This window comes from Perognathus longimembris, chromosome 2, assembly GCF_023159225.1.
Source record: "Perognathus longimembris pacificus isolate PPM17 chromosome 2, ASM2315922v1, whole genome shotgun sequence".
NCBI lineage: Eukaryota > Metazoa > Chordata > Mammalia > Rodentia > Heteromyidae > Perognathus > Perognathus longimembris.
In genome coordinates, this window is record NC_063162.1 from 144,948,726 (window position 1) to 144,974,032 (window position 25,307).

The 25,307-nt window shown below is 43.7% G+C and overlaps 1 protein-coding gene across 1 annotated transcript in view; it reads left to right on the plus strand.

Moving 5' to 3' along the window:
• LOC125345666 (maltase-glucoamylase-like) overlaps positions 1 to 25,307 on the plus strand; it is a 148,342-nt gene that overhangs the window by 113,129 nt on the left and 9,906 nt on the right. The window contains exons 91-93 of the mRNA XM_048337719.1: positions 1,204 to 1,253; positions 1,643 to 1,810; positions 3,120 to 3,272. Coding sequence (XP_048193676.1) covers positions 1,204 to 1,253; positions 1,643 to 1,810; positions 3,120 to 3,272 — 371 coding nt within the window. The remainder of the gene's footprint in view (positions 1 to 1,203; positions 1,254 to 1,642; positions 1,811 to 3,119; positions 3,273 to 25,307) is intronic.

The following is a 25,307-nucleotide window of genomic DNA, read 5'->3' on the forward strand; positions in this document are numbered from 1 at the left end:
CTTGGAAAATAAATTTTGAAGACCACACCAGTAATCCCTCTGTCCCGTAAATATCTTCCCCAGGAAAGCTAGGAAAAATGCACAGGCAGCCTGTAATGACTAGGGAAGCATGCCCGTCTCAGTGAGGCTGTGAGGATGCACTTTCCTCGTGGTATGCATCTGCCCATTATCTGTGTATGGCTCTTGTTCTGGCACAGTAAAAAGCTCCTGGGGCTCTCTCTTAGAGGTGGACCCAACCGACATGTTCTTGAAGGCATGGCAGGTGAATAATGATGGGAGAAGGAAAGAACAACTTGTCCTTGGTTACTGTGGATATAATAGTATGCATCCCAAGATGTAGCTTTCTAAAAAAAACCTCTTGAGTCAATTTAAAATTATTTAATTGACAAAATTGAGTATATTCAAGAGAAAGAACATCTATGTGTTCATTGTTGCATGAAGACCCATGGTCAAGGTATTTTTTTATTTTTTTAAATTTAAATTTATTAATTAAACAAAATTTTTTTGATAAGGTATTGTGCAAAATGTGTACAGTTACATAGTAGGGCAGTGTGTACATTTCTTGTGATACCTTACACCCTGTTTTTATTTAACACATTCATAATTCTCCATGCTGCATAGAAGCTCTTCAGGAAATTCTCTTTTGCTGGTTGGAAGTTTATACACTGATCCAAGTCTTTCCCTGTATCTCAGCCCTGCACTCTGTCACCATTGTTCTCCTCTCTTAACTTTTGTAATTTGAATGGTGTTAGTTTTTTATGTAAATGGGATCTTGAGATACTTTTTTCAGGGTCTGTCTTATTTCACTTGTAGAACATGTTCCACTGTTATCCACATCTCATGAATCTAAGAGTTTTGAGTGTGTGCTAGTGCATGTGTTACTTTGTGTTTGTGTGTGACTGTTTGTGATGGTAACTCAGTATCTCAGTGTGTAGGAGCTGGCCTTAATCTTAGAAATATTACAGCATAAAAATCTTCAATGCCCTGTTCTTTGCAACATTATTCAAATAATAGCATATGCCGTGTCACTGGGAACTGAGGGAGCAAAGAAGCAGATGTACAGAGATGCAATGGGATATGTTCCAGTCATTGAAATAAGGAAAGTGTGCTACTTGTGCCATCAAGTAGCTTTAAGGAGAGTGAGGTAAAATTCATCCTTCTGGGATGGCAAGCCAGTTTGACTTGTCTTTCTATTACTTTCAGATACCGTGGCCAATGATGCTTATGTCTTACATGAGTTTTCGGCCAGCCAGGTGAGTACTACATTGTCATGAATCTTAGGTGCTAGAATTTAGCAATACTGTAATTATATTTCTATTTACATTGTATAAATGATGAGAGGTAAGGATATTTCCATTTATGATTTAATTTTCCATAATGGTGTAGGCTATGATCCAATAGAGGTGCTAATATTCATAAATAAATCACATGGTAGTATACCAAAATGTTCATGCATATATTTATTTCTTTTCCTCAAAGTTTTATTAAAGTATGCTTTCAGTCACTAAGAACACCTTGGTAGAGAGATCAAAGGCATGAGAGCCTGAGGAGTATATGGTCTCTGATGGAGTGTTGGAGAGACAAGAGAAGATGAGTACCAGAGATCAAGCTTTGTGCCTAATTCTGCTTCCCTCTTTTGTAGACACACCTGGATGTGACTGTTTCCAAATCAACCTACAAAGACCCCAATAACTTAGCATTCCAGGAGATTAAAATCTTTGGCACTCAGGCACTGAACAACGTTACAGTGAAACAGAATGGAGTCCTAACTCCAATGTCTCCTCGAGCCACTTATGATCCTAACCTGAGGGTAAGAATCACGAGGTTGGGGTGATTTTTAAAGAATTCTTCAGGGCATTGCTGTGTCCTCTGGATAGTGCTATTTTAAGAAGAGTGCTAGAGGTTAATATGTATTATATAATATATAATGGATAATATCATGGCATATATCTGTCATGTCATCTGATGGGAGGAAGAAGCAGAGGGGTGAAGAACAGAGGCCTGGTGGGGCAAAATTCAGGAGGCCATGTGTGAAAAGCAATTACAAACCAAAGAAAAGAAGGAAATCCTGCTACCTGTGACATCAAAGTAGCTTTGGCATGGATCAAATATCTTCACATTTGGTACAAAGCCCTGCATTCAATTCCTATTACGGCAAAAAACCTCCATGAAAATATAGAAGAAAAAATATGCAAAAGTTTTAAATGGATGAATTCAATTACAAAATGGCTCCCATGTTATGCAGTCGCGGGAGACTGAGTAATGAGGAGTAAGAGCTATTAATGGAAGGAACCATAGTGATTTTTTTCCAACTCACCATTTGTAGTTGTTCAGCTTAAATCTAAATTATTCATATAATTAGTCTAGGAGTCCAGAGAAAAATGGGAATGGGAAAGGAATAGGAAGAAGAGCATAGGAGTCTTCTTGCTCTCTATCTACTATTCCAGATCATTGTGGAACATAGATTTGTGGAGAAAGGGACAAGAGTAATAGAACCATTTGGAAAAAGCAACAGGGCCAATCTGAAAAAAAAAAAAAGTATAAAAAAGCAGAGAGAAGCCAGGGAAGGTAGAAGATAAAAAGACAATTAAAAATTTTATTTGGTATCCTGGGTATTGTATATACTTTTATCGGGATTAGGGAAGGGAAGGGGAACATCAAAATGGAGAGACAAAGGGTAAAAGGTGACCCAATGCAACAGCAGTCCTCATGAGACGATATGGTGAAAACCAAGTTTTCATCTTGGGGGTAGGTAGATGGTAGGAGAAAATTGGGGGAAAGTTGGCAGAAAAATGCCATAGAAGGTAACAAGTTTGATAACAATTGTACTCACTGCCTTATGTATGAAACTGTAACCCCTCTCTACATCACTTTGACAACAAATAAAACAGTTTATTTGGCCTTTTTGTGTACACAATGTAATATACAATACGTAGAATAGTGGTATTACTCTGTTCCAACTCCACAGTGAATAGGAACCCTGTGTGCATTGACCTCTCTGCCCAAAATGTCTAGGAATAGGCCACTTGCATAATTGATTATGGTCTCAGTTTAAAGACTCAGCTCATGGAAGGACATGTCCTGGGGACCCAGCCCATGTGACCTCTCCATTCTTCCAGGTGGCTGTGATCACAGGAATCCATCTGGTCCTGGGAGAAGCATACACGGTGCAGTGGGACATTGGCCTGAGGGACCAGGAGAAAATAGACTGTTATCCCGATGAGCATGGAGCTTCTGAGGCCAACTGCCTGGCCCGAGGCTGCGTGTGGGAGGTAACTGCACTGAGGATGTGCACCTTCCCTACCAGCCCTGCACCCCACCCATAATGCATGACAGACCCCAGTCCCTCAGCATCCATTACAATCCACGGGAAGCAAGGGCTCCCCAAGATGCCTCATTCTGATGAAGAGTGGGACACTCTAAATATTTATTTTCCTGATAGAGTAATTTAAATTCTTGCCACTGTCTGTTGGAACCATGTGCTGCCTTGTCTACCCCTTGCTATTTGGTAACTGCAGGCCCTCATGCTAATGCACAGTATTGATTTTGCTCCTCAGGCATCCATTACCCCTGGGGTCCCATACTGCTACTTTGTGAATGATCTGTATTCAGTCAGCAATGTGCAGTATAGCTCACAGGGGCCACAGCTGACATCTCCTTGAAGTCTTCTCCTTACACCACTGCCTTCCCCTCCACACCTGTGACTCCTCTGCGCCTGCTCGTGACCTTCCACAAGAATGAGATGCTGCAGTTCAAGGTACCTGGAGTTAAGTGTGAGGGAGCACTCAGGGCCTTCCCTTCTGATCACCATGATAGTCAGTGATATGTCATCCTAATGTATGCTAATTCTTTAACGTTCCATGCTACAATAAACTCAACCATTCTGTGAATAGCAAGAGCAATGAGAAAGGCTTGGTAAGGTAGGCATGCATTTCCTAATGTGCATTTAGAACAGGCTACTCCAAAAATCATTGATATCAAAGAAGTGGAGAGATGTGGAAGTAGCCTAGCAGATAGGTTGATGGAGTGATGGATAGAGGTCATCTAGGTACAGATAAGCAGGAGAAGAAGAATGGCTTTGTTTAGACTGAGAAGATCTGGTGACTGATAGCATAGGATCTTAGGGAAAACTGAAGGGGAATGGTATGTTTGTCTCCCTCATCTGTGTTTTTCATAATGACACTAAGTAAATGGAGGAAACTAGAAAGGTTTAGTGCTTGGACAATATTCCATCAGAAACTCTTTGAGTTTATCAATTGGATATATTTCAGTTGAATTGGAATTATCTTTGAAATTCCACTCTGCCCAGTGCTTTTTCCTCCCTCTATGCTGTACTTACACGCAGGACTATGGCTGGGCTCGCTTTCTTATGGCAATTTTCTATTAAATGGTGAGGTTCTCTATGACAAGGGATTTGTTCTCTTCTTGTGCTTCTCCCATATCACCATGCTAGTAAACTGTAAGCCCTGAAAATTTTGCTGATGGAATAAATAAAAATAAAAGAGTATGACTGCCGGGCTAGATTCCCCTCCCCTGGGGATGCTAAGCTTACTCCCTTAGCATGCTCCCCTTTTCACCCTCTCCCCTGGGTGCCTGACCCGCAGGCAGCCAAGGTGGAGCGAAGGGACACGGGCAAGCTTAAGGTGCACGTGGCCGAACAAGATCCCCTTTTCCTCCCTCCTTACCCACCAAGGAAGCCAGGTGCACACGAATCTTGGAGACGCTTTGGAGAGCAATCTGGTTTATTCAGGAGGGGCTTTCCGTAATATAGTGATGATGACAAGGATTGAGCAGGACCTGACGATGGGCTGGGGAGCTTGTCTGTCCAAGAGCAGCTCCCAAGGACCTCCCTCATGGGCTAACTTCACTTCCCATATTACCGCCTTCTGGCAAAGCCCGGGAAAAGAGTGCACACATGCTCGCTGGCGCAAGGTGGGGGATAGTCTCAAAGCTACCTCTTCTGGTTCTGGACCCAGAAGGAGATAGGTGTGGCTCACTTCCACACTGCCCCAGGGCTGGTGGAAGGGCGACCTCTCGGGAACACTCTCATCGCCATTCCCCCATCAAGGCCAAGCTGAATCCCCAACATATGACACCATAGCCTTGCCTAAAATGTTCTTAACAATGACATGCAGAAGGACGCTAAGGTCTTTTCCATCCTTTAATTCTATGCTTCTCTTTGGTGTCCTCAAGTTAGTATTAGCAAGTAGGATATACCTAATACATGGAATGAATCAAGTTGCTCAGATTTCCAGCCTTAAGGCCTATGTACTTAACCAATTAATCAGGAAACTACCTATCTCCCTACATACATTTGTACATACACACATAGATATGTTCCTTTCTCAACCCTCTGGAGCACAGTAAACCATGTGTTCATTAATGCATTGCTAGAATGACCTGATCTCTGTGCTTGGTTGAAGACTACATAGCACTTCAGACTAAGAATACTTCTCCCACAAAGTCAGTTTTTCTCCCAGACATAGTTGCTGAAATCACCTTCCTTATAACCTTACATTCCTTCTTTATAGTTGACCATTAGTCCACACAATTTAAGGGATGTAATCATCTTTCATTCTCTGGTGGGACTGAATACCCCTGGCTTACTATGTTCATATCAGTAGCACCTAATTCAAAACCAGAAACGGATACAGTGCAAACTCCATGCATCCAATTATATGTCATTTTTAAAGCATGGACAACTGTGGTTGTTATAATTGTGCTCGGTAAAAGCTTCACAGACACTCATATACACACATATGGAATAATATGGAATACATAATATTTGCACACTGGCTTATGAATGGCTTTGCATGCAAATACCAAAGTCAAAGAAACTGTGTAATGATAATATGGCCCTTCAAATATGAGCTCTGACAGATTCAATACAACATGTTAGATCTCAAGTTGTTTCATAAAGCTTAAAGCCAAGATATACTGTCTCTATTTCCTCCAATACTGACAAGGTTCTCCTAATGGTATATATTTAAGGACATATTTTTTCTAACATTTCTAATTCACAGATAACACTCATGCTTTTCTTGTGCTATTCAGTGCTCTGTCTTTGCACACTTACGTATTGTGAACTGGACAGCTTATTGCTGAATTTGCCAATCATCTTAAGTAACTGCAATTTCTTATGATTAAAAAGTTGTAATTCTTATCTTGCGGCTATTTGAGTTAAGATAATAGAATATTTTTATCTATGATTTTTCTATATATGAGAGCATAGCTGAATATACACACAGAATCTCCATGTTCACCTAAAATCATTTACCTCTGACCTAGATTTATGATCCCAACCACATGCGGTATGAAGTCCCAATCCCTCTGAACATCCCCAGCGCTCCCAGCAGCTCTCCTGAGGCCCGACTCTATGATGTTCGCATTAAGGAGAACCCATTTGGGATTGAAATTCGCCGGAAGAGCACAGGCACTGTCATGTGAGTGGCCTGGTTGGATTGGGGACTGGAGGTTATGAGAACATCCTAGCAAGGCGCGATGTGGCAGGAAAACCTGCAGCCTTAAGTCCTGCTTTTGTTTCTCATCTTATCTTCATTAGGAGAAAACAATATTTTAAATACATATATCAATGTGTATGTGGGTATGAGTGTGTGGATATGAGAGGGTGAGATTGAGAGACACAGGGGGGAGAGAGAGATTGAGAGGGAGAGAGGGAGGTAGATTTATGAACAATTACAGTCGTAACTGGAGAAGAAAAACAACTCTCAGTCTTCGCTACAGTGTCACAATTTATACAAAAGATGACACAAAAGCCAAGAAGTAGGCGTTTCTCCAGGGGATAGGACTGTCCTCACTCCCGCTTGGAATTTGCTGGTGTTCAAGTGGGGGTGAAGTACAAACAGGACTCGGGTATCAGTGTGGCTTCTCTGCAGTGATGGCTTTGAGGGCATTGAAAGACATTTTCATGAAAGGCCACTGTAGAATGAAGGCTGGGACAGCGAGGTGCCTTTAGAAACCTCATTGGGGATCTCTGTAGCAAATAGGTGTTGGGTTTCTGGGAAATGGGGAAGGATGTGGCTTGCATTTGCTAGAGAGATCAGCTGCTTGCAGCCCCAGGAGAACTGACTTCCCTGTCTCCCCTGCCTTCTCCCCCGGCAGCTGGGACTCTCAGGTCCTGGGCTTCACCTTCAATGACATGTTCATCCGCATCTCCACCCGCCTTCCCTCCGACTACATCTATGGCTTTGGGGAAACCGAGCACACGGCCTTCAGGAGAGACTTGAACTGGCACACGTGGGGCATGTTTTCCAGAGACGAACCCCCGGGGGTAAGGGCAGAGGATGACGAGGGTCTGAGCTCACTTTTCTGCACCCCCACTGCATGGCTCTGAACTCCCCCTGCGGGCCTCTGTGCTCCATGTTCCCTGACTGGAATGAGGGGTCTGCTTATGCCCTACAGACCATTCCTGGGCCTCCCTTGTGTTTGTGTAGTTGGATTCCTTGCAGGAGAATGTAGGCCCTGAGTGTTTGGTGACTTTCCTTCTCAGAGGCTATGTGTTCTAACTCTGCCCACTTCTCCCCCATGACTCTCAGTTCAAGAAGAATTCTTATGGTGTGCACCCCTACTACATGGGCCTAGAGGAGGATGGCAGTGCCCACGGAGTCCTCCTGCTCAACAGCAATGCCATGGGTAGGTGGCAGCTGCTTCTGCCCCAGATCTGAGGGCTAAGGATTCTTGAATTTTCTTTTAGAATGTGATTGTGTGAGCTACTGGAAATGAAATCACCCATAACATGAGTGCCACTCTATCTTATGCTTATCCTTTTTTGTCCCTCTAATACTAAGGAATGGATGGATCCAGTGATACTCTTAGTTTTCTACCAGTCACACTTGAAGAGATAGCAAAGGCAATGGAGTCCATAAAGAAAGAATCTCATAATAACTGAGAGGTCAGCTGAGGGATCCACGAGCATAATTTGAATGAGCTGGAAGTTATTGTTAGAGCACTCACTGTGGGTTTATGCAAGTCTGATGGAAATTTGTCTTTTGCAATAGAAAGGGGTTTAAATCAATAGAAAAATGTGTGTAAAATGGATGAAACCTTATATGATGCATATCTGAGTGAGTTGTGTTCTATTCTTCATTTTTACAATATACCTGGTGATAAGAGGTGTTCTCCTTAAGGGACACTGTGTAAGAAGGACTGGGTAAGAAGGGAACACAATTTTTAAAGCTTCTGAAGATTCTTGAACTAAAAGAATATATGAAGGCGTGTGATGGTGGTCATGCTTAGCCATTGTGGAAGCTGAAATGAGGAGAATCTCAGTTCCAAGCCAATCAAGAGAAAAAGTCAAGGGATTCTATGTCAATGGAGGAAGTGGAGTAGGGTGTAATGCATTTCTAATTACAGCTGTGCTGGGAGAAGTAAATAGATTGATTGCAGTCTAGGCACATGCTTAAACAGGAAAAAGGTTCTATCTCACAACAACCAGAAAAAAAAAGACAAAGTTATGGGCTTAGGTGTCAGACACCTTCCCTAACAAGCATAGAGCACACTGCAGGAATTATTTTTATGGAGTGGATTGACAAAACGTCTGAGAAAATAAAGCAATTGTGAAGGAAAGTGTTCATGGATAGAACCCTGCTTCCTTTTTACGTCCTCCGCCCTGTGTGAGTTGAGCACAGAAAAGCATGTCTTGATGGTATGCAATGGAAGAGAGAGAAGTCTCAGTATTGAGGGATGCTTTCTTCCCTTGCTGAAGCTTTGCAAGCAGCTGGGTTCACATTTCCCTCTCTCTTCAGATGTGACCTTCCTGCCGATGCCGGCCCTGACGTACCGCACCACAGGGGGAGTTCTGGACTTTTATGTGTTCTTGGGGCCCACTCCAGAGCTTGTCACTCAGCAGTACACTGAGGTATGTGTGAACTCACTTATCTGTCATGTGCTTCTTCATAGCAAGGCTGTGTTCCAAATGCATTATCCACTTTTATCGCCCTCACTGTGATAATTGGGATTGTTGGTTTTTCTCAGAGATCGTATAAATAGGAAACAATAAATAAATCTAATAATCATTAGATTAATAGCCTTTAATTGTTGCAGGATAGCAAATTAGCCTGGTGATAGTTTTGAAGTGATAGAGGTGGTGATGGTGGTGATGGAGTATTGGTGGAGGTGGTGATGGAGAAGGTGATTCCTGGCGTGATGATAGGAGTGGTGCTTCTGATGGACGTGATGGTTAGGGAAGTGATGAGGATGGTGACTGACGCTGTGTGCAGTTACAGTTTTCAGGGTGGTGATGGTGGTTCTGTTGACAGGGCCATGAAGGCTGCAATGGTTATGATGTGAGGTGTGGGTAGAGGTGAAGAGTGAAGTTATTTGTGATTGTGATAGAGATAACAAGCATGGAATAACTGCTGAATGCGTTACTTAATCCATGTGGGAGCATATATAGTAACTTCAATTCTCATAAAACCACTATGGGATGCACACTGAGATCATACTCAACTTACAGGTGAGGAAACATGCACAATTAGTTATTTATCCTTGCCCTAGGTCACAGAGCAGTGCATGACATATGTGTATTAGTCCATGGATTTTGGTTCTGAATTCTGGACTCCTCTCTAATTATTTAGACTGCATCTAGGAATCAGAGCAAAAGCCACTTTTCTAGATTCTTTTTTTTTTTTTTTTTGGCCAGTCCTGGGCCTTGGACTCAGGGCCTGAGCACTGTCCCTGGCTTCTTCCCACTCAAGGCTAGCACTCTGCCACTTGAGCCACAGCGCCGCTTCTGGCCGTTTTCTGTATATGTGGTGCTGGGGAATCGAACCTAGGGCCTCATGTATCCGAGGCAGGCACTCTTGCCACTAGGCTATATCCCCAGCCCCTTTTCTAGATTCTTGACATATGAGTTCTAATCCAGCAGCAGGCTTTCCCACAAGGCATTCTAGTGTTGTGCTTCCCTTCCAATCTACTCTGAAATTGCAGGTTTGGTTTGTCTAGATTGGGGCCCTGGAAATATTGTTTTTATTTCACAGGAAACTTCCACCTAGCATCCCATTTTCAGAGTTAATGTTTAAAATCTTTATTCCAGATGATTGGCCGGCCCGTGATGGTGCCTTACTGGTCCCTGGGGTTCCAGCTGTGTCGCTATGGCTATGAGAACGATGCTGAGATCTCCAGCTTGTATGATGAGATGGTGGCTGCCCAGATTCCCTACGTATGTACAAGCCATGGCGCACGCCGTGCAACGTATTCTCATAGGGAACCTGCCTGGGTCTGGGCCTCAATTTCTTTATAGGGTATTTGTGAGTTTCTGCACATACATGAAGTCCTTTCTCACGTGATGCCACCCTGACCATGATCTTGTCCTACAAATTCTGTGAGTTGGTTCTGGCTCTGTGGCATTAGGAGATCAGTGACTCACAGTGCAGAGGGAAAGCATTAGCTCCCAGAGCTGTTGCTCCTATGTCCTATTTCCTTCCATTTACTTTATGTAGGTTGAAGACATTTAGTCCAAAACCAGAGTTTTCTAAGAATAGAGTATCCTTCCAACACCTTTGCTTAATTAAATGAAATGAACGGATGCTCATTGGCCCATTGTCCATGTAGGTAGGTGTGCAGTTAGCATCTGGTGGGAACTGCAGCCCAGGGCCATGCGTGCTGAGCCACTCTCTGGCTGAATGCAGGGATCCTGGGTTTCCAGGGAAACAAACCTTCTTAGTCACTGAGGACAAGAACAGTCCTGTAATCACAACTTACCCCACAGCCTACTTTATGTTTAATTTTGTTCTATTGTTTCAAATAATTCCATTCAAATATATCACCGGTAATAAGGAAAATATGTCTGATTATTAGGAGTGGACATGTCACAGTTAGGGCTTGTGCTTTTGTTTCTTTGATTTTGAATAGTAAATCCTACTCTCTTTCTGTAATAGCAGTGGATAGGGCAGTTCTTTTTTTTTTTTAATGTGTTTTCCTCACAAAGCATTTTGTTTTTCTCTTAACATTGAATCTTGGGCAGTCTCTTGCGAGTGGCCAACACACTCAATCACTACTTATATTCGCAGTTTACCCAGTAATTTCTTATGCCATGTGTTTTCTTTGCTTTTTTTTTTCCCTGTGGGACTTTAGTTTGATATCGGGGCATGTCATTTGCTAAATATGGACATCAGAACTATACTATTAACCCATTTTCTACAGTTGTTATCTCAAGAAAGAGTCTTGCTTTTTTTTGTCTATGCTAATGTCTCTACTGTAACCCTCGTATTTCATTCTTCTGGCCATAACTGAGATGACTGTGGCTGTCACTTGCCCTGGTTATTCTACTGAAATATTATCTCATGTACTTGTATTCCCCTCACTGTGTAGGAACTGAGTTTTTCTTGATCTCAGTCTCTGGTGTAACTGACAGGTGTTAACTGCTATGCCCAGGAAGTGACTGTGAAGTGTTCTATTGAACTTTTTGCTCTGGTTGGCCTTGAACAGGCATGAGCTCTGAGCCAGTGGTTTTCACTCATGCACAAAAGTGCCCCACTATGTAGGTATCTTCATGCTACAATTTTTGATATGCAGGTTCTTATTTTATTTTTTCTTAATTTGGGAACTTTGAAAAAATTCTGTTTTCAGCTTTCAGTTGATAACAAAGAAGGGAACTAGTGTTTGAGTCAGAAGTCATGTGAAGTTGGGCATGGGCAGTGGAGATTCGCTCTCCTGGGAACATGGCCTCATCCCCAGCTACCACTCAGTCCCCTGTATCCTTCCCCAGGATGTGCAGTACTCAGACATCGACTACATGGAGCGGCAGCTGGACTTCACCCTCAGCTCCAAGTTCACTGGGCTTCCCGCCCTGATCAATCGCATGAAGGCAGATGGCATGCGGGTCATCCTCATTCTGGTCAGTCCTTGTGAGACTTTGTGGACTCTGGGAAGATGAAGGGGGGTGGTGGGGAATGCCTGTACTGTATTTCCTTCCATGTTACACAAGGAAAGGTGAAGTTCACTATGAAAGTCACTTACCAGTGTTCTCAGACTCTTTAAACTTCAACTAAAAAGGAAGGACAAATGTTATTGGAAGAGGTCTGTTGTTTCCCTTAGCATTCTCTAGATTTGTTTTTCCATCTGACTTGTGCTTTGGTATCAGGACCCAGCCATTTCTGGCAATGAGACAGAGCCATATCCGGCCTTCACTCGTGGTGTGCAGGATGATGTCTTCATCAAGTTTCCCAATGATGGAGAAATTGTCTGGGGCAAGGTATGATATAATGGGCAATCCAGGAACACCTAGCCTGGGGTAGAGGACACTGTGGCGTTGTTTTCCATTGTTGTTTTTCCCTCTTTTCCATTTTGTTTCTGTTTCAATCCCTATTTATGCATCCACTTAAAGGCTTTGTGGAGTACACTTTGCTGTGGACCAATGCTACATGATAACTAAATTATCTAGTTCTAGGAGTGTGGTTGGAAATTTCTGTTGCTGTTGAACTGTTTTTCTCTGCATAGGTCTGGCCAGATTTCCCTAATATTGTGGTGAACAATTCTCTGGACTGGGACAGCCAAGTGGAGGTAAGAGACTGTTTATGCGTGTTGGGTGGGGCCAGGGTTACCTGAAATCAGCTTCCTTTCTCATGATAACAGACATGTCAGTCAGTGTGAAGATTGCTTTTACTTCCAATGGTCCTTATTATCCTTGGAACCAGAAACTGAGATTACCAGTTACTTCCATGGTGTTAGTGGGCACAATGCCTATTTTAAACGAACATGTAGCTTCGTTATTAACTTTTTGTTTTGTTTTGTTAACTTTATGTAATTGTACACAAGAGTTGTCATTTAACAACATAGTCTATGAATACAGCAATCTTGACCGGTGTCTCCCCTTTGGACATTCTCCTTCACCTTGGCCACACCTGTTCTGCTACTTTTCTTAATTTTGTAGGATAACTAATGAATTCGTGGTGCATTGTCCTCCACTTTTCCTCTTCCCTTGCCTACTCCTTCCTCTTTGCCGTCCCCTTGTAAATACGTTTTCTGGAGCTTATAAAGGTGGGGTTTGACTTTGCTTTGTAAGAAATTACACTACTTGAATTCTCCATAGAGTCTACCATATTTCATATTTAAAAAAATAGAAATCATCATTTCATGGTTGTACTGAAGGTTTTTAACTTAGTATGTCAATTTATAAGTACAATTGCTATGCTCAGTGTCAGCCCTTCCACCATTCAATATGAACAGGGTGAGATGGAAACAGCATCTTGGATAATTCCAGGACCTTGATTTTTTTTTATTTATCAATTCAGATGATCAGCGTAGAACTTGGTGAAGTTGAAAAAATATGTTTGGCTTTAATTTCCCATTCGCATCTTTAGTTAATGAGGGCCACTGTGGTGGTAGGCATTGGTTTCATTATTGGAGGGAAGGTGTGAAAGGAGGTGATTGAAATTTTCTGCTTAGATCCTCCCACTTAATATCACCCAGCATTTGCTTGCTATAGGACTTTGACATCATAGAAAACACGTCCATCCCATCATTGAATGGACTGTAGCCTTTGTTTCCCTTGTTCCCCCCAATGGAACATCAACTGGATGATTCTTCCCAAGCTGGCATGTGGAAGGTTTGATACACCCATTTGACCAAGATCAACCATGTGACCTTATTAGCTGCAGTTTCTTCCTGCAAGTAGAATGGTTGTGCAGGAGTCCTAAGAAGAGGCAGGACTACAAGAGGTTAGGGTGAAATTTTAAGCAACAGATCGAGAGTTTGCTGTATTGGCTGATATCTGGTGTGTAGGTACAAAGAGGAGAAGAGTGTATGCCTGTTTTCCAAATGTGCAAAGGTACATTGTTTGTGACTCTATTCTTCGTACCTCTTGCTTTTCCAAGAATCCCAGGACATTAAACTCTGAAGGTGCTGGTGAGTCTCCTCATACTCTCTATTACCATGAAATACAAATCTTGACTCATTTGTGTTCACTTCTCAGTAATTCCTTGTTTATTATGTTGTTTATTCATTTGGGACTATTTGTGATTTGTTTTCATAGCAATACAGAGCTTATGTGGCCTTCCCAGACTTTTTCCGGAACTCGACTGCCCTGTGGTGGAAGAGGGAAATGAAAGAGCTCCACTCCAATCCACAGAGCCCAGAGAAGAGCCTGAAGTTTGATGGCATGTGGATTGTAAGTGCGGGAGTGCTTGACTCTATACACATGGGGAATCGTGTGTAGGTGTCTTTGTTTTTGCCCATGCCTCACTGACACATGCTAGAGCATAGGATGAATTCATCAAGGAAGACTTTGGACATCTTTGCTGCATTGACTCCATTGGGAGGAGAGCAGCCCTCTGTCATCTTCTAGCCTGGAGCTACCTTGACCTTTCTGCTGTCCAGCCTCTGCAGAGATTGTTGGGAATTCCTTGGAAATGGGCTTGCTGGCAGCAGATTACTTTGTAGCCTTCCAGCCATTCAAATTGTAGGGCTTACTTGGTATTTGTACTTAGTTTTCTCCGGTGTGTGGTGTGTGGTCTTTCTCTCTAGGCACCATTGATAGGAATTACAAAATGGTGAGAGAATGACAAGACCATGAATGTATTCATGTAACCATGTGGGTGTGTGTGACATTTCTAGGATATGAATGAACCTTCGAGCTTTGTGAATGGGGCAGTTCCATCTGGCTGCAGGGATACAACTCTGAACCGTCCACCCTACATGCCACGTAAGGACCCGCGGCCTCCTTCACCTGCGTGTGGCTAGAGGCAGGATGTCTGAGCCACAGCCCCTCTGCCAGGGCCCCCTTAGGAGGTCCCGGAAGGACTGTGTTTTAATAGGGACCAGAGACAAAAGCACTATTGAGATGCTTCCTTGGCTTGTGCAAGTTGTCAGAACCTCTGGCACAGTTCCGGTAACATGGCCAGAATGCACTTAACAGTGGTAATGTCTCCAAAGTATTTTCCCAGCATTATTTCTTAGGCCTTCTGGCTTATGATTAGTTACTCACAATAATGCCGCACCTCCAGTGTTATGGTGAACTGCTGCCTGTGTCATTGTACTCATGGAATTTGGAGTTATACTTGTTTTTATAACTGGGCTTTTTCAGTTAATCTTTATACTAGTTGTGTGAACTTCCATGGATTTTATGATATTTCTAATGATCAGATTTCTAAGATCTCATGGAAGGTAGCCCTATTCATTTGAGAGAATTATAAAATAAAATAATTTATACATTATAATCCAAGAGGAGGCCCTGATTCACAATGAATAGTTGAGAATCCTGCATTCTTCCAATAACCTCTACTTTCTCCAGTCAACTTGATGCTGAAAACAAACCAAGGCTCACTAGGGTTCTGAGAACTATTCCCATGCTCCTGAGAGAGAGAGAGAGAGAGAGAGAGAGACAGAGAGACAGAGAGACAGAGAGAGAGACAGAGAGACAGAGAGACAGAGAGACAGATACAGAGATAGAGAAAGAGAGAGAGAGACAGTGTCCAATGGAGTTTAATTCAGCATTAAGATTCAGAGTTCAATCATTTACCTACAGAGCAGGGACTACATCTTTCAGGAACTGTTGTTTGACATTCTTCAATTTTTCTCTTCAGATTTGGCAGGCAGGGACCGAGGCCTGAGCAGCAAGACCCTGTGCATGGAGAGCGAGCAGATCCTTCCAGACGGCTCCCGAGTGCGGCACTATGATGTCCACAGCCTGTATGGATGGTCCCAGACCAGACCCACCTATGAGTGAGTCATGTCTTCCCTGCCTGCCAACCCCTGAGGGTAGACATAGAGGGGTAAGGCAGTCCTACTCTTCCCTTTGTCCCTGGATGATGGGTGAGGAGGTCTCCAACCCAGTTTCCCCACACAATCACAGGTCATGAGTTCTACCCATGAAAAGCATTTGAAGGGCCCTGAGAATAAGGAGAATCTCAGAAGATAGAATATTAAGCATTGATTTATTTAAGTTAAGCAGGATGATGTAGGAAGAAAAGAGGAGAGGTAGGGGGAGAAACATCCTGTTCTCCATGCAGGATATGGAAGTGGAATACTCACAATATCAGTTCTCACTTCCTGTCTTTATTCTTTCTGAGCTGGGGAAACACACATAGTCATGCCTTCTAACAGCGCCTCATGCATAGACAGGGGTTCTGTGTGGCCAAGATGGCTGCTGTTCATCATTCTCAAATATAGAGACATAATTTGGTGTATCTAAAAGCAGGTCCTAGGTGTAAGTTTAAGTGCTTGATCTCCCCAAATATAATTTTATATTTCTGGCCTTATGCATTTGCAAAGAATATGTAGCTTCTTACCATTTTTTTTTTTTTTGCCAGTCCTGGGCCTTGGACTCAGGGCCTGAGCACTGTCCCTGGCTTCTTCTTGCTCAAGGCTAGCACTCTGCCATGTGAGCCACAGCGCCGCTTCTGGCCGTTTTTTCTGTATATGTGGTGCTGGGGAATCGAACCTAGGGCCTCGTGTATCCGAGGCAGGCACTCTTGCCACTAGGCTATATCCCCAGCCCCGCTTCTTACCATTTTTAAGGGCAGAGCAGAAAGCAGAGCTGTTACTGGAATCCCTGTCAGCCAGGAAGACCTTCCCTAATATCGATCCTGAATTCCTTCTGGTCAGGCAGCAAGCACTTTGTCTATGTTCAAGGCCCAAGGTCACTGGAGGGAGGATCTATAGCCTTTCCTCAATACTATTTTAGAAAATTAACTGCTGAGTACATATAAAGAAAGTTATCATTTTATATTTTATATCATTTCAACGGTTTTCTACACGATGAGTGTCTCATAAAACTGTGAAATGGCAGCCTTGTCTAATATATCTGTCAGCTAGGAGGAAGCATGTTCCTTCCATTCAAGCAGGAGGATTTTCTTTTCATTCATGACTTGATTCGAGTTCCTAGGACTGGAATGAGGAACGAGGATGGCAGGGTGCCCTGTGGCTTTTCTGAGGCTGCGCTGATCTCCGTTGTCCCCTGCTCCCTCCAACCAGGGCCGTGCAGGAGGCCACAGGGCAGCGAGGCATCGTCATCACCCGCTCCACATTCCCTTCTTCTGGGCGCTGGGCAGGACACTGGCTGGGAGACAACACAGCCGCCTGGGACCAGCTGAGGAAGTCCATCATTGGTGTGTGGCCTTGGCTCCCAGGGGCTGTGCCCCTCCCCCAGGGCAGGGGCTGAGGACCCTTGGTGAGGGAGCAGGAGGAGGAATGAGAGCTTGGTCTGACAGCTGTGCTTCTCCTTGCAGGCATGATGGAGTTCAGCCTCTTTGGCATATCCTATGTAAGTGACCTGGGTCTCCTCTTGGTCCCCACGCAGATGGCCACCTCTGTGAGAAATGTGCAAGAGGCTCGTTTGGTTCTGTCTTGTTTCAGACAGGGGCAGATATCTGTGGGTTCTTCCAAGATGCAGAGTATGAGATGTGTGCTCGCTGGATGCAGCTGGGGGCCTTTTACCCTTTCTCCAGGAACCACAACACCATCGGGACCCGGGTAGTGTGTCTGTCCTCCCCTGCCCTGTTTTGTGACACAAGAACCCAGCCACCAGCCCCGGGGTGCGGCTCAGACAGTCTGTATTCTCTGGAGACCTGCTCCAAGCCTGGAAGCCCTCACCCTAAGGAATCTTAGACATCTGCATTGATCAGATGATTCCTTCTGTTAGAAGAAACTATCTCTATCATATTTCAAGAAATGCATTGTGGGAAAAATTTTCCATTTTGTAGAGAGAGTTTTGTTATGTTTTAGGCTAGTAGTAATGATCTCTTAAGAAGTGGTTGATAAGAAATGAATTCCATCCATGAATTCCTAAAGTATCATCAGTTTCCCTCAGTAAGTTCAGCACATTCTTCTGTTTCTCCATTAGAGGCAAGACCCTGTGTCCTGGGATGCAGACTTTGTGAACCTTTCCAGAAGTGTCCTAGAGACCAGATATACCTTGTTGCCGTATCTCTACACCTTGATGCACAAGGCCAGCACGGAGGGCGTGACTGTGGTGCGGCCTCTCCTCCATGAGTGAGTGTCTAGCAGAAATTCTGCTCAGTACTGAACAATGCATGTCTTTCTGTAGGCTGTTGCTTTCTGCAATGTATATTTTTGATGGGAACATCCGATTTTTTTTTTTTCCAGTCCTGGGCCTTGGACTCAGGGCCTGAGCACCATCCCTGGCTTCTTCCTGCGCAATGGTAGCACTCTGCCACCTCAGCCACAGTGCCCCTTCTGGCTATTTTCCATTCATTTGGTGCTGGGGAATGGAACCGAGAGCTGCTTGTGTAGGAGGCAAGCACTCTTGCCACTAGGCCATATTCCCAGCCCTGATTTCTTTTCTGGATATTCATTAGATTTTCCTAATACATTTTACTTATAAAACTAAAATATATTTGTTTACATGAAAAAATGCAATTGCTACGGGGCAGAGCCAGCGCTGTGCCTGTCCTCCTCGATATTTGGGAGGTAGAGTCCAGTAGCATCTCCATTCGATGTCAGTTGGGCAAAAGGTTGCAATACCCCAACTCCACCAATACCTGATATGATTTCAAATGGGCTGGAGGTTAAAGTCAGGAAGACCACAGTTCTAAGCAACATCCTGGGCTGGAAATACAACTCAAGCTCAAGTGCATATGTGTAGCAAACTTAAAACTCTGAGCTGAAGCAATAGTACCCGCCCCCAAATGAAGATTATTTTAATTATCTTTAAGTAGTTTGTACAATGGATGTGTGCCAGTTTAAAAAGTAGTTTATGGATAGAGTGAACCTTGGTCATTTTTACCCCTTCAATATTCTCACTCCACCTAGTGCCTGCTTTTCTTCATTTTGTAGTTTATACAATGAATTCTTCATTGCATTCTTCTCCCTTCCACACTTCATCTGTTTATCACCATCTCCTTGGGTCAGAATTCCTCTTTACCTGGTAAAAAATATCCTACTAGCCATATTTTATAATTTCGTCCTCCTTTCCACCCACCTCCTCTCATAATTTTGGGAAATCTAGCTGAATATGCAGTGCTTGACATATTTTGTCCCTGGGAGCCATGTGGTTTCGCTTGTTGCTTTTGTAAGATGGAGCCATTGGCCAGTGCTGTGGTTTTGCAGTTCACAGGGTGCGGAACTGGAAGTGCAACATGACTTCCTTTGGATGAGTGGGGATGGCTTAGAGCAAGGGGCTTGCTTAGAGGGCTGGAGATGAGCTTCAAAGTGTTAGAGCATCTGTCTAATACTTCAGAAAGCCCTAGTTTCCAATTTTAATATCATAACAGAATTTTTTAATTGAGCAAATAAAGTAATTTGTTAAAGAAATTCTGATTTCTAGGCAGAGACCATCCTGAACTTGTGATTAGAAGACAGTGTGATATTGAGCAATAGCCATGGATGAGGAGTGATTTGTTGAGTGTACAAGTTTTGAAACAATGTAGGAAAACATAATTTCTTTGTTTCCCTTATTTGTTTTGCAAAAACACCCCTAACTTTTATAAGGCCACGTGTGCTCAGGTAAGGAAAGAGGGCATTTCAGGGTAGACGAGAGGGATAGGGGCAGCCTTGGACTGGAAATGTGGACCAATGGTGGAGATATTTTCTAGAGAAAACTTATTTGTAGCACTGCCAAAGTTTGAGGGTTGTGACCTGTGAATACTGGAGATTAGCTCTTCCTTATTAAAGTCAGTGATGTTTAAGGACAGCACTTGGAGCAGCTGGATTTTTGACTTGGTGTATTCTTGAGTTCTTCTGCAGGGACTTGGGGTCATGGTCTTCCGCGGCTCTGGGTGTGACACCTTCCTTTGCTTTTGCAGGTTTGTGTCTGACCAGGAGACCTGGGAGATTGACAATCAGTTCCTGCTGGGCGCCGCCTTCCTGGTCAGCCCTGTCCTGGAGCCTGTGAGTATGGAGCCTGGGGTGGGTGGCGGCTCCAGCTGGGAGGTTGGGTGGCAAGGGGAGGAGGAGGAGTCCCTGTAAGCAGTGTTCCCCAGAGAGGATTTCTTCTCCCTGACTCTCTTTTCGCTCCTTCTATGCAGGAGAAATTCCCGGGGTGGGTGGGACGGGGGAAATCTTTCTTAGTGCTGGTTTAACCATTAGAGTCCCAAATCTGACCTCTTATAATTGAGGACTGTCACTCGATTTACAAAGGAAGGGAACAGGGTCAGCTGGGAGTAAGAGTAAATGAATTCATTTCACTGCAGTGTCCCCATTGCAGGGAAGCTGAAGGCTCCTAGGAGCTCGGCTGTCTGGGCTGGGAGCATGTAGTGCTGCTGGCCAGCCCTCCTTTCCTTTTGTGCTGGGTCAGGCAGGCAGACACAGCCATTTCTTTGCACACTCTGGGATTAATACATCTTCTGATTATAATGTGCGAATAGTCCATGTGTCACAGTCCTTTTTATCTAGGAAGTTTTCTTCTACTTCAATCCAAACTCTGTGTTTGTGTGAAAGAAAGTACTGATCTTTTCCCAAAAACCATGTATCCCAAAGGTCTTTATTACAGCACCTGTGGTGGGTAGGAGATTTCCTTTTTGAGAAGGGAGAACGGAAGGAGGCTACCCCAACCTTGCTGATCTCAGGAGAGCCAAGGCCTGGGGTTCAATTCCACCACTGCTCTATGGCCCCTTTTCTATATAGGTTGCTTAATGTATCCTGAGCAATGGTGCCAAGCCAACCTTCAATCTGTGTTTTATTTCAGAATGCCAGAAATGTGACAGCATATTTCCCTAGAGCCCTCTGGTATGACTTCTACACGGTAAGCTTTGGTAAAATGTATACAGCCTGGGGAGATGGTCTGTTATGCATGTGTGGATATGATGAACCTCAGCCCAAATGCTCCCATTTCCTATTGGACAGATTCTTTCTACATAGTAGTATGAAATTTTCTGAAGTGTCCTGGTGAATCACCTGAGGTATCGCACCCAGCACCTGACTTTCCTTCTTTATTTTTATGTTTGATTTTATTCTCACCTTGTACTGTTACTATGTACCATATACTCCTGATAATATTAAGTTGTGGTAGCAACTAGATTTTCATTTTTGAGTAGTAGAATTGGACTTTGTACTCAAAACAGTTGCTTAACGGGTGCATTCCTTTTTTTTTTTTTTTTTTTGTCAGTCCTCAGCTTGGACTCAGGGCCTAAGCACTGTCCCTGGCTACTTTTTGCTCAAGGCTAGCACTCTGCCACTTGAGTCACAGTGCCACTTCTGGCCTTTTTCTGTATATATGGTTCTGGGGAATCAAACTCAGGGCTTCATGGATGCAAGGAAAGCACTCTTGCCACTAGGCCATATTCCCAGCCCAACTGGTGCATTCCTGTTGAGCCATTCTTCCACTTATTTTTTTAGCCAGTCCTGGGGCTTGAACTCAGGGCCTGAGCACTGTCCTTGGCTTCTTTTTATGCTCAAGGCTATACTACTTGAGCCGTAGCACTACTTCTGGCTTTTTCTATATATGTGGTGCAGGGGGATCGACCCTGCGCTTCATATATGCAAGGAAAGCACTCTACCACTAGGCCTCATTCCCAGCCCCTCCAATTCTTTTTTGTACTTGTATTTTGGAGATGGGGGTAGGAGTTGTCACAGATTTTATTTTTTTGCCTCGGCTGACATTTATTAGTGATCTTCTGTAACTCAGCCTCCTGAGGTGCTAGGATTAGAGCCATCAACCAAGGGCCTGACTAAACCATTATATATAAATATATGTATGTATGTATGTATGTATAAATATGTGTGTATATGTGTATGTAAATCTTTGACTGTCTTAAGTGATTAAGTTTAGAGGCTTCTCTGTCACCGAATAAAGTAGCATTGCTGCCCAAATATTTTCTATGTTAAGATTTCTTTTTTTTTTTTTTTTTTGGCCAGTCCTGGGCCTTGGACTCAGGGCCTGAGCACTGTCCCTGGCTTCTTCCCACTCAAGGCTAGCACTCTGCCACTTGAGCCACAGCGCCGCTTCTGGCCATTTTCTGTATATGTGGTGCTGGGGAATCGAACCTAGGGCCTCATGTATCCGAGGCAGGCACTCTTGCCACTAGGCTATATCCCCAGCCCCATGTTAAGATTTCTTATCTTAATGACCACAAGGCAGTGCATGAAGCATACTGAGGCAGGGCCCTGACTCCCACACCTGAGCACAGCATGAGTCTTTGTAATGAGGAATCCACGTGATTTCCCTATTTTTTGCATGGACTAGTAGAAGCACTGAAGACCCTCCAGGAAAACAGGGTCTTGAGAAGCCACACAGGGTGGGTTCTTTAGAATCAAGGTTGAAACAGTGTTTTGAGAAATAACCCAAATGTCTCTCCTAGCCCTATAACCAGAACCCTTTCCTGACTTTCAGAGGAGCCAAAACCAGTAGATAGGAAATACAAGATGAAGACAAAGAATGAGAGAGGGTGCTCATGATTTTCATCCAAGCAGATTACAGAGGTGTTGGGTGCTATAAAGGAAGTTCAGTTGCTCTTACTCTCTATTATGAGTCCGATCCAGTCACCCATCCTTCTCATTGGTGTGTCTTTAATAGGGAGTCCTACTAAGTCCTCACAACTAGTCTCAAGACTTTCAGAGCAGAGAAACTGCCTCAGTGTCCCTCTCAAGTATAGGCACCAGGGGCAAAGAGGGGCAGCTGAGGCATCAGGAAGCAGAGCTGTGCAGGTTAGGTTTGGTCCTCCCACTCACCATCCCTTCCTCTTCCTGCCCACAGGGGGCACAAATCAATGCAAGCAGTGAGTGGAAGGTCCTGCCAGCTCCTCTGGACCACATCAATCTTCATGTCCGAGGGGGCCACATCCTGCCCTGGCAGGAGCCTGCACTGAACACACACCTCAGGTGAGTGGCGGGCCCGGGCTCTGCTGTGCGTGCTGGGGGCGCCCCTACTTGCAGGGAGCGTCCTCAGTCCCAGAGACAGTGCTCTCAAGGCCACATGTGATTTACTGAACACATGTTCTTTTCTTCATTTTGTTTTAGTCTTCTTTCATGTTTACATTCTGAACAATTACCATGGATTGTAGATTTGTGTTGAATGGGGGGTCTAGGAAGTGACATTTGAAGAAGAAAAAGCCAATATACAAGTGTCAATATACAAGTGCTTGCAATGAGGGTGCTTCTTTCCTCCTATAAAAGATGAGAAACTGCTGATCTACGCCTATCTAATTATTGGCAATGACTAATACCAATGAGTACTTTTCTGTGCCTGAGATATACCAAGATGGACCATGGTATTTTCAGATTTTTTCCCTTAGATAACAACAACACTCATTTTCTTCTGGGATCTTATTTTCTCCATTTCAAGGATAAGCAAATAAAAGATCTCCAAGGCTTAGTGACTTACGGTTCCATCGCTTAGATGAGGATGGACATATCTAGGATCTGTGTTTGTGTGATAGCATTACTTATAATGTGGACCCTCAGTTGCACAACTTCAGCGATCGTGATAACTGAAAAAGTAGGAATATTCACAAGTAGAACTCCATTGCGTGCATGAAGAGTTTTCTCTGTCCATTCATGTGCTTTTTGTGAGCTAGGCAGATTCTGTAATTGGTTACTGTGATGAGTGCTTTCCTATGCATGGCTATGCTGCTGTCCCTGTAGCAAGCTGACCTGTGCTTTCAGGTGGTGAGGCTCAATCAGATTGGAAGTTCTAGTGCTTCAGTTCTGTTGATTCCATTCTTTGTAAATGACTGAACCCCGGTGCATTCTCAGTGGTCCAGGTTACACTCCAATTTCCTCCAAAAATGGTGTCCACTGTTCTAGCAGCAACAATGCTGGTGTTCCTTCCTTCTGGTTATCTTCACTTATGTTGATGTGTTTTCATACTTCAATTTCGTTCCTTACTATTACTAAATATTTCAGTTACAGTTATTACACATTGTATGTCTGAAGATGTCACCTGTATTTTGGGGGAAATGTAAACCTATAGGTATTTCTTATGTGACTTTCCTTCCTCTTTTCTTATTATCTAGTATAATTAATAACATTTTGATTGAAATCTGATGTTAAGGACCCAAATGTGGATCTCCTTCCTTTAGAGATGAACGTTCTTCTCTTTGAGTAGGGTCTTGTGCTTTCTTTTCCAGTTACAATGAAAGATATTAGAATGTGTTGTCTTCCCCTCAAAACCAAACATGCCATCGCATAAGTCAAGTTACCATTAGAGAGAATGGTGTACCTGTGTTGCAGTCTTTGTGACATTGTCCCTGGGATCAGTGGCAGCTACTCCTAGGAATGTCATTCCTAAAGCAAGCTGACCTCACCACTGTTGCCTAGCATTATCTTGTCTTCTAATAGTCTAGGTCCTAAATCAGAGGTGGGGAATGTCTGAGCCACAACAACCACGTTGTACATGGCAGGAGGGGTCCATATGTTCCTTGCTTGTTTCTTGTCAGGGACTCATGGTCATTTACCTGTATTGATAAGTTTGTACTTTCCAACAATGGTGTCATAAGTATTTAACTTACCTTTGACATTTTAATGTTTGTGTGTTTGTGGCCGTAGCCTCTACTCTAACTAGTGTGGGGATTCTGATGCTCAATGTTCTTGCTGACTCTGTGGTTGTTTTTTGTTTACATAGTGGGTATTTCTGTGTCCTGTGACATTATTCAACAGGAGACACTGGTCTTTGTCCTTGAAAGAAAGCACTGCCTTTGGCCGGTGATGATTTTTACAAATAAAATTTGAAGGACACATAAGGCAGTGCTTTTTGCTTCCATGCTTGTTTCTCACATGAGTCTTGCCTTCTGTAGCCGCCAGAACCCTCTTGGTCTTATCATTGCCTTGGATGAGAACAATGAAGCCAGAGGCGAACTTTTCTGGGATGATGGGCAGTCAAAGGGTGAGTGTTGTTATGGGCACATTGCCTTTCACAAACCTGCATTGTTGGCCTTCCCTCCTGCTGGCTCATCAGCTGTTGGAGAACTTTTCCAGGCACAGTTCTTGAGAGAGGAGTTTGGCTTCCAGTTGTAGTGTTCAAGAAGTGAGAGGTTAGCCAGGGATGAAAGGAAAGCTTGGGGGTGTTTTTTAGAGGTGTGTGCTAACTGTGATCTGTCAGAGATATGCACTTCCATGTTATAATGGGAACCTGGAAAATAAAATTTGTGGACCATACCTGTTATCGCTCTGTCCTGTAAATATCTTCCCCAGGAAAGCTAGGAACAGTGGGCAGTCAGCCTGTGATGACTTGTGAAGCATATCTCTCTCAGTGAGGCAGTGAGGATGCACTTTCCTCGTGGTATGCATCTGCCCATTATTTGTGTATGGCTCTTGTTCTGGCACAGTAGCAGCTCCTGGGGCTCTCTCTTGGAGGTGGACCCCAAGAGACATGTCCTTGAAAGCATTGCCGTTACACAATGATGTGAGAAGGAAAAGGACACATTGTCCTTGGTTACTGTGGCTGTAATAGCATG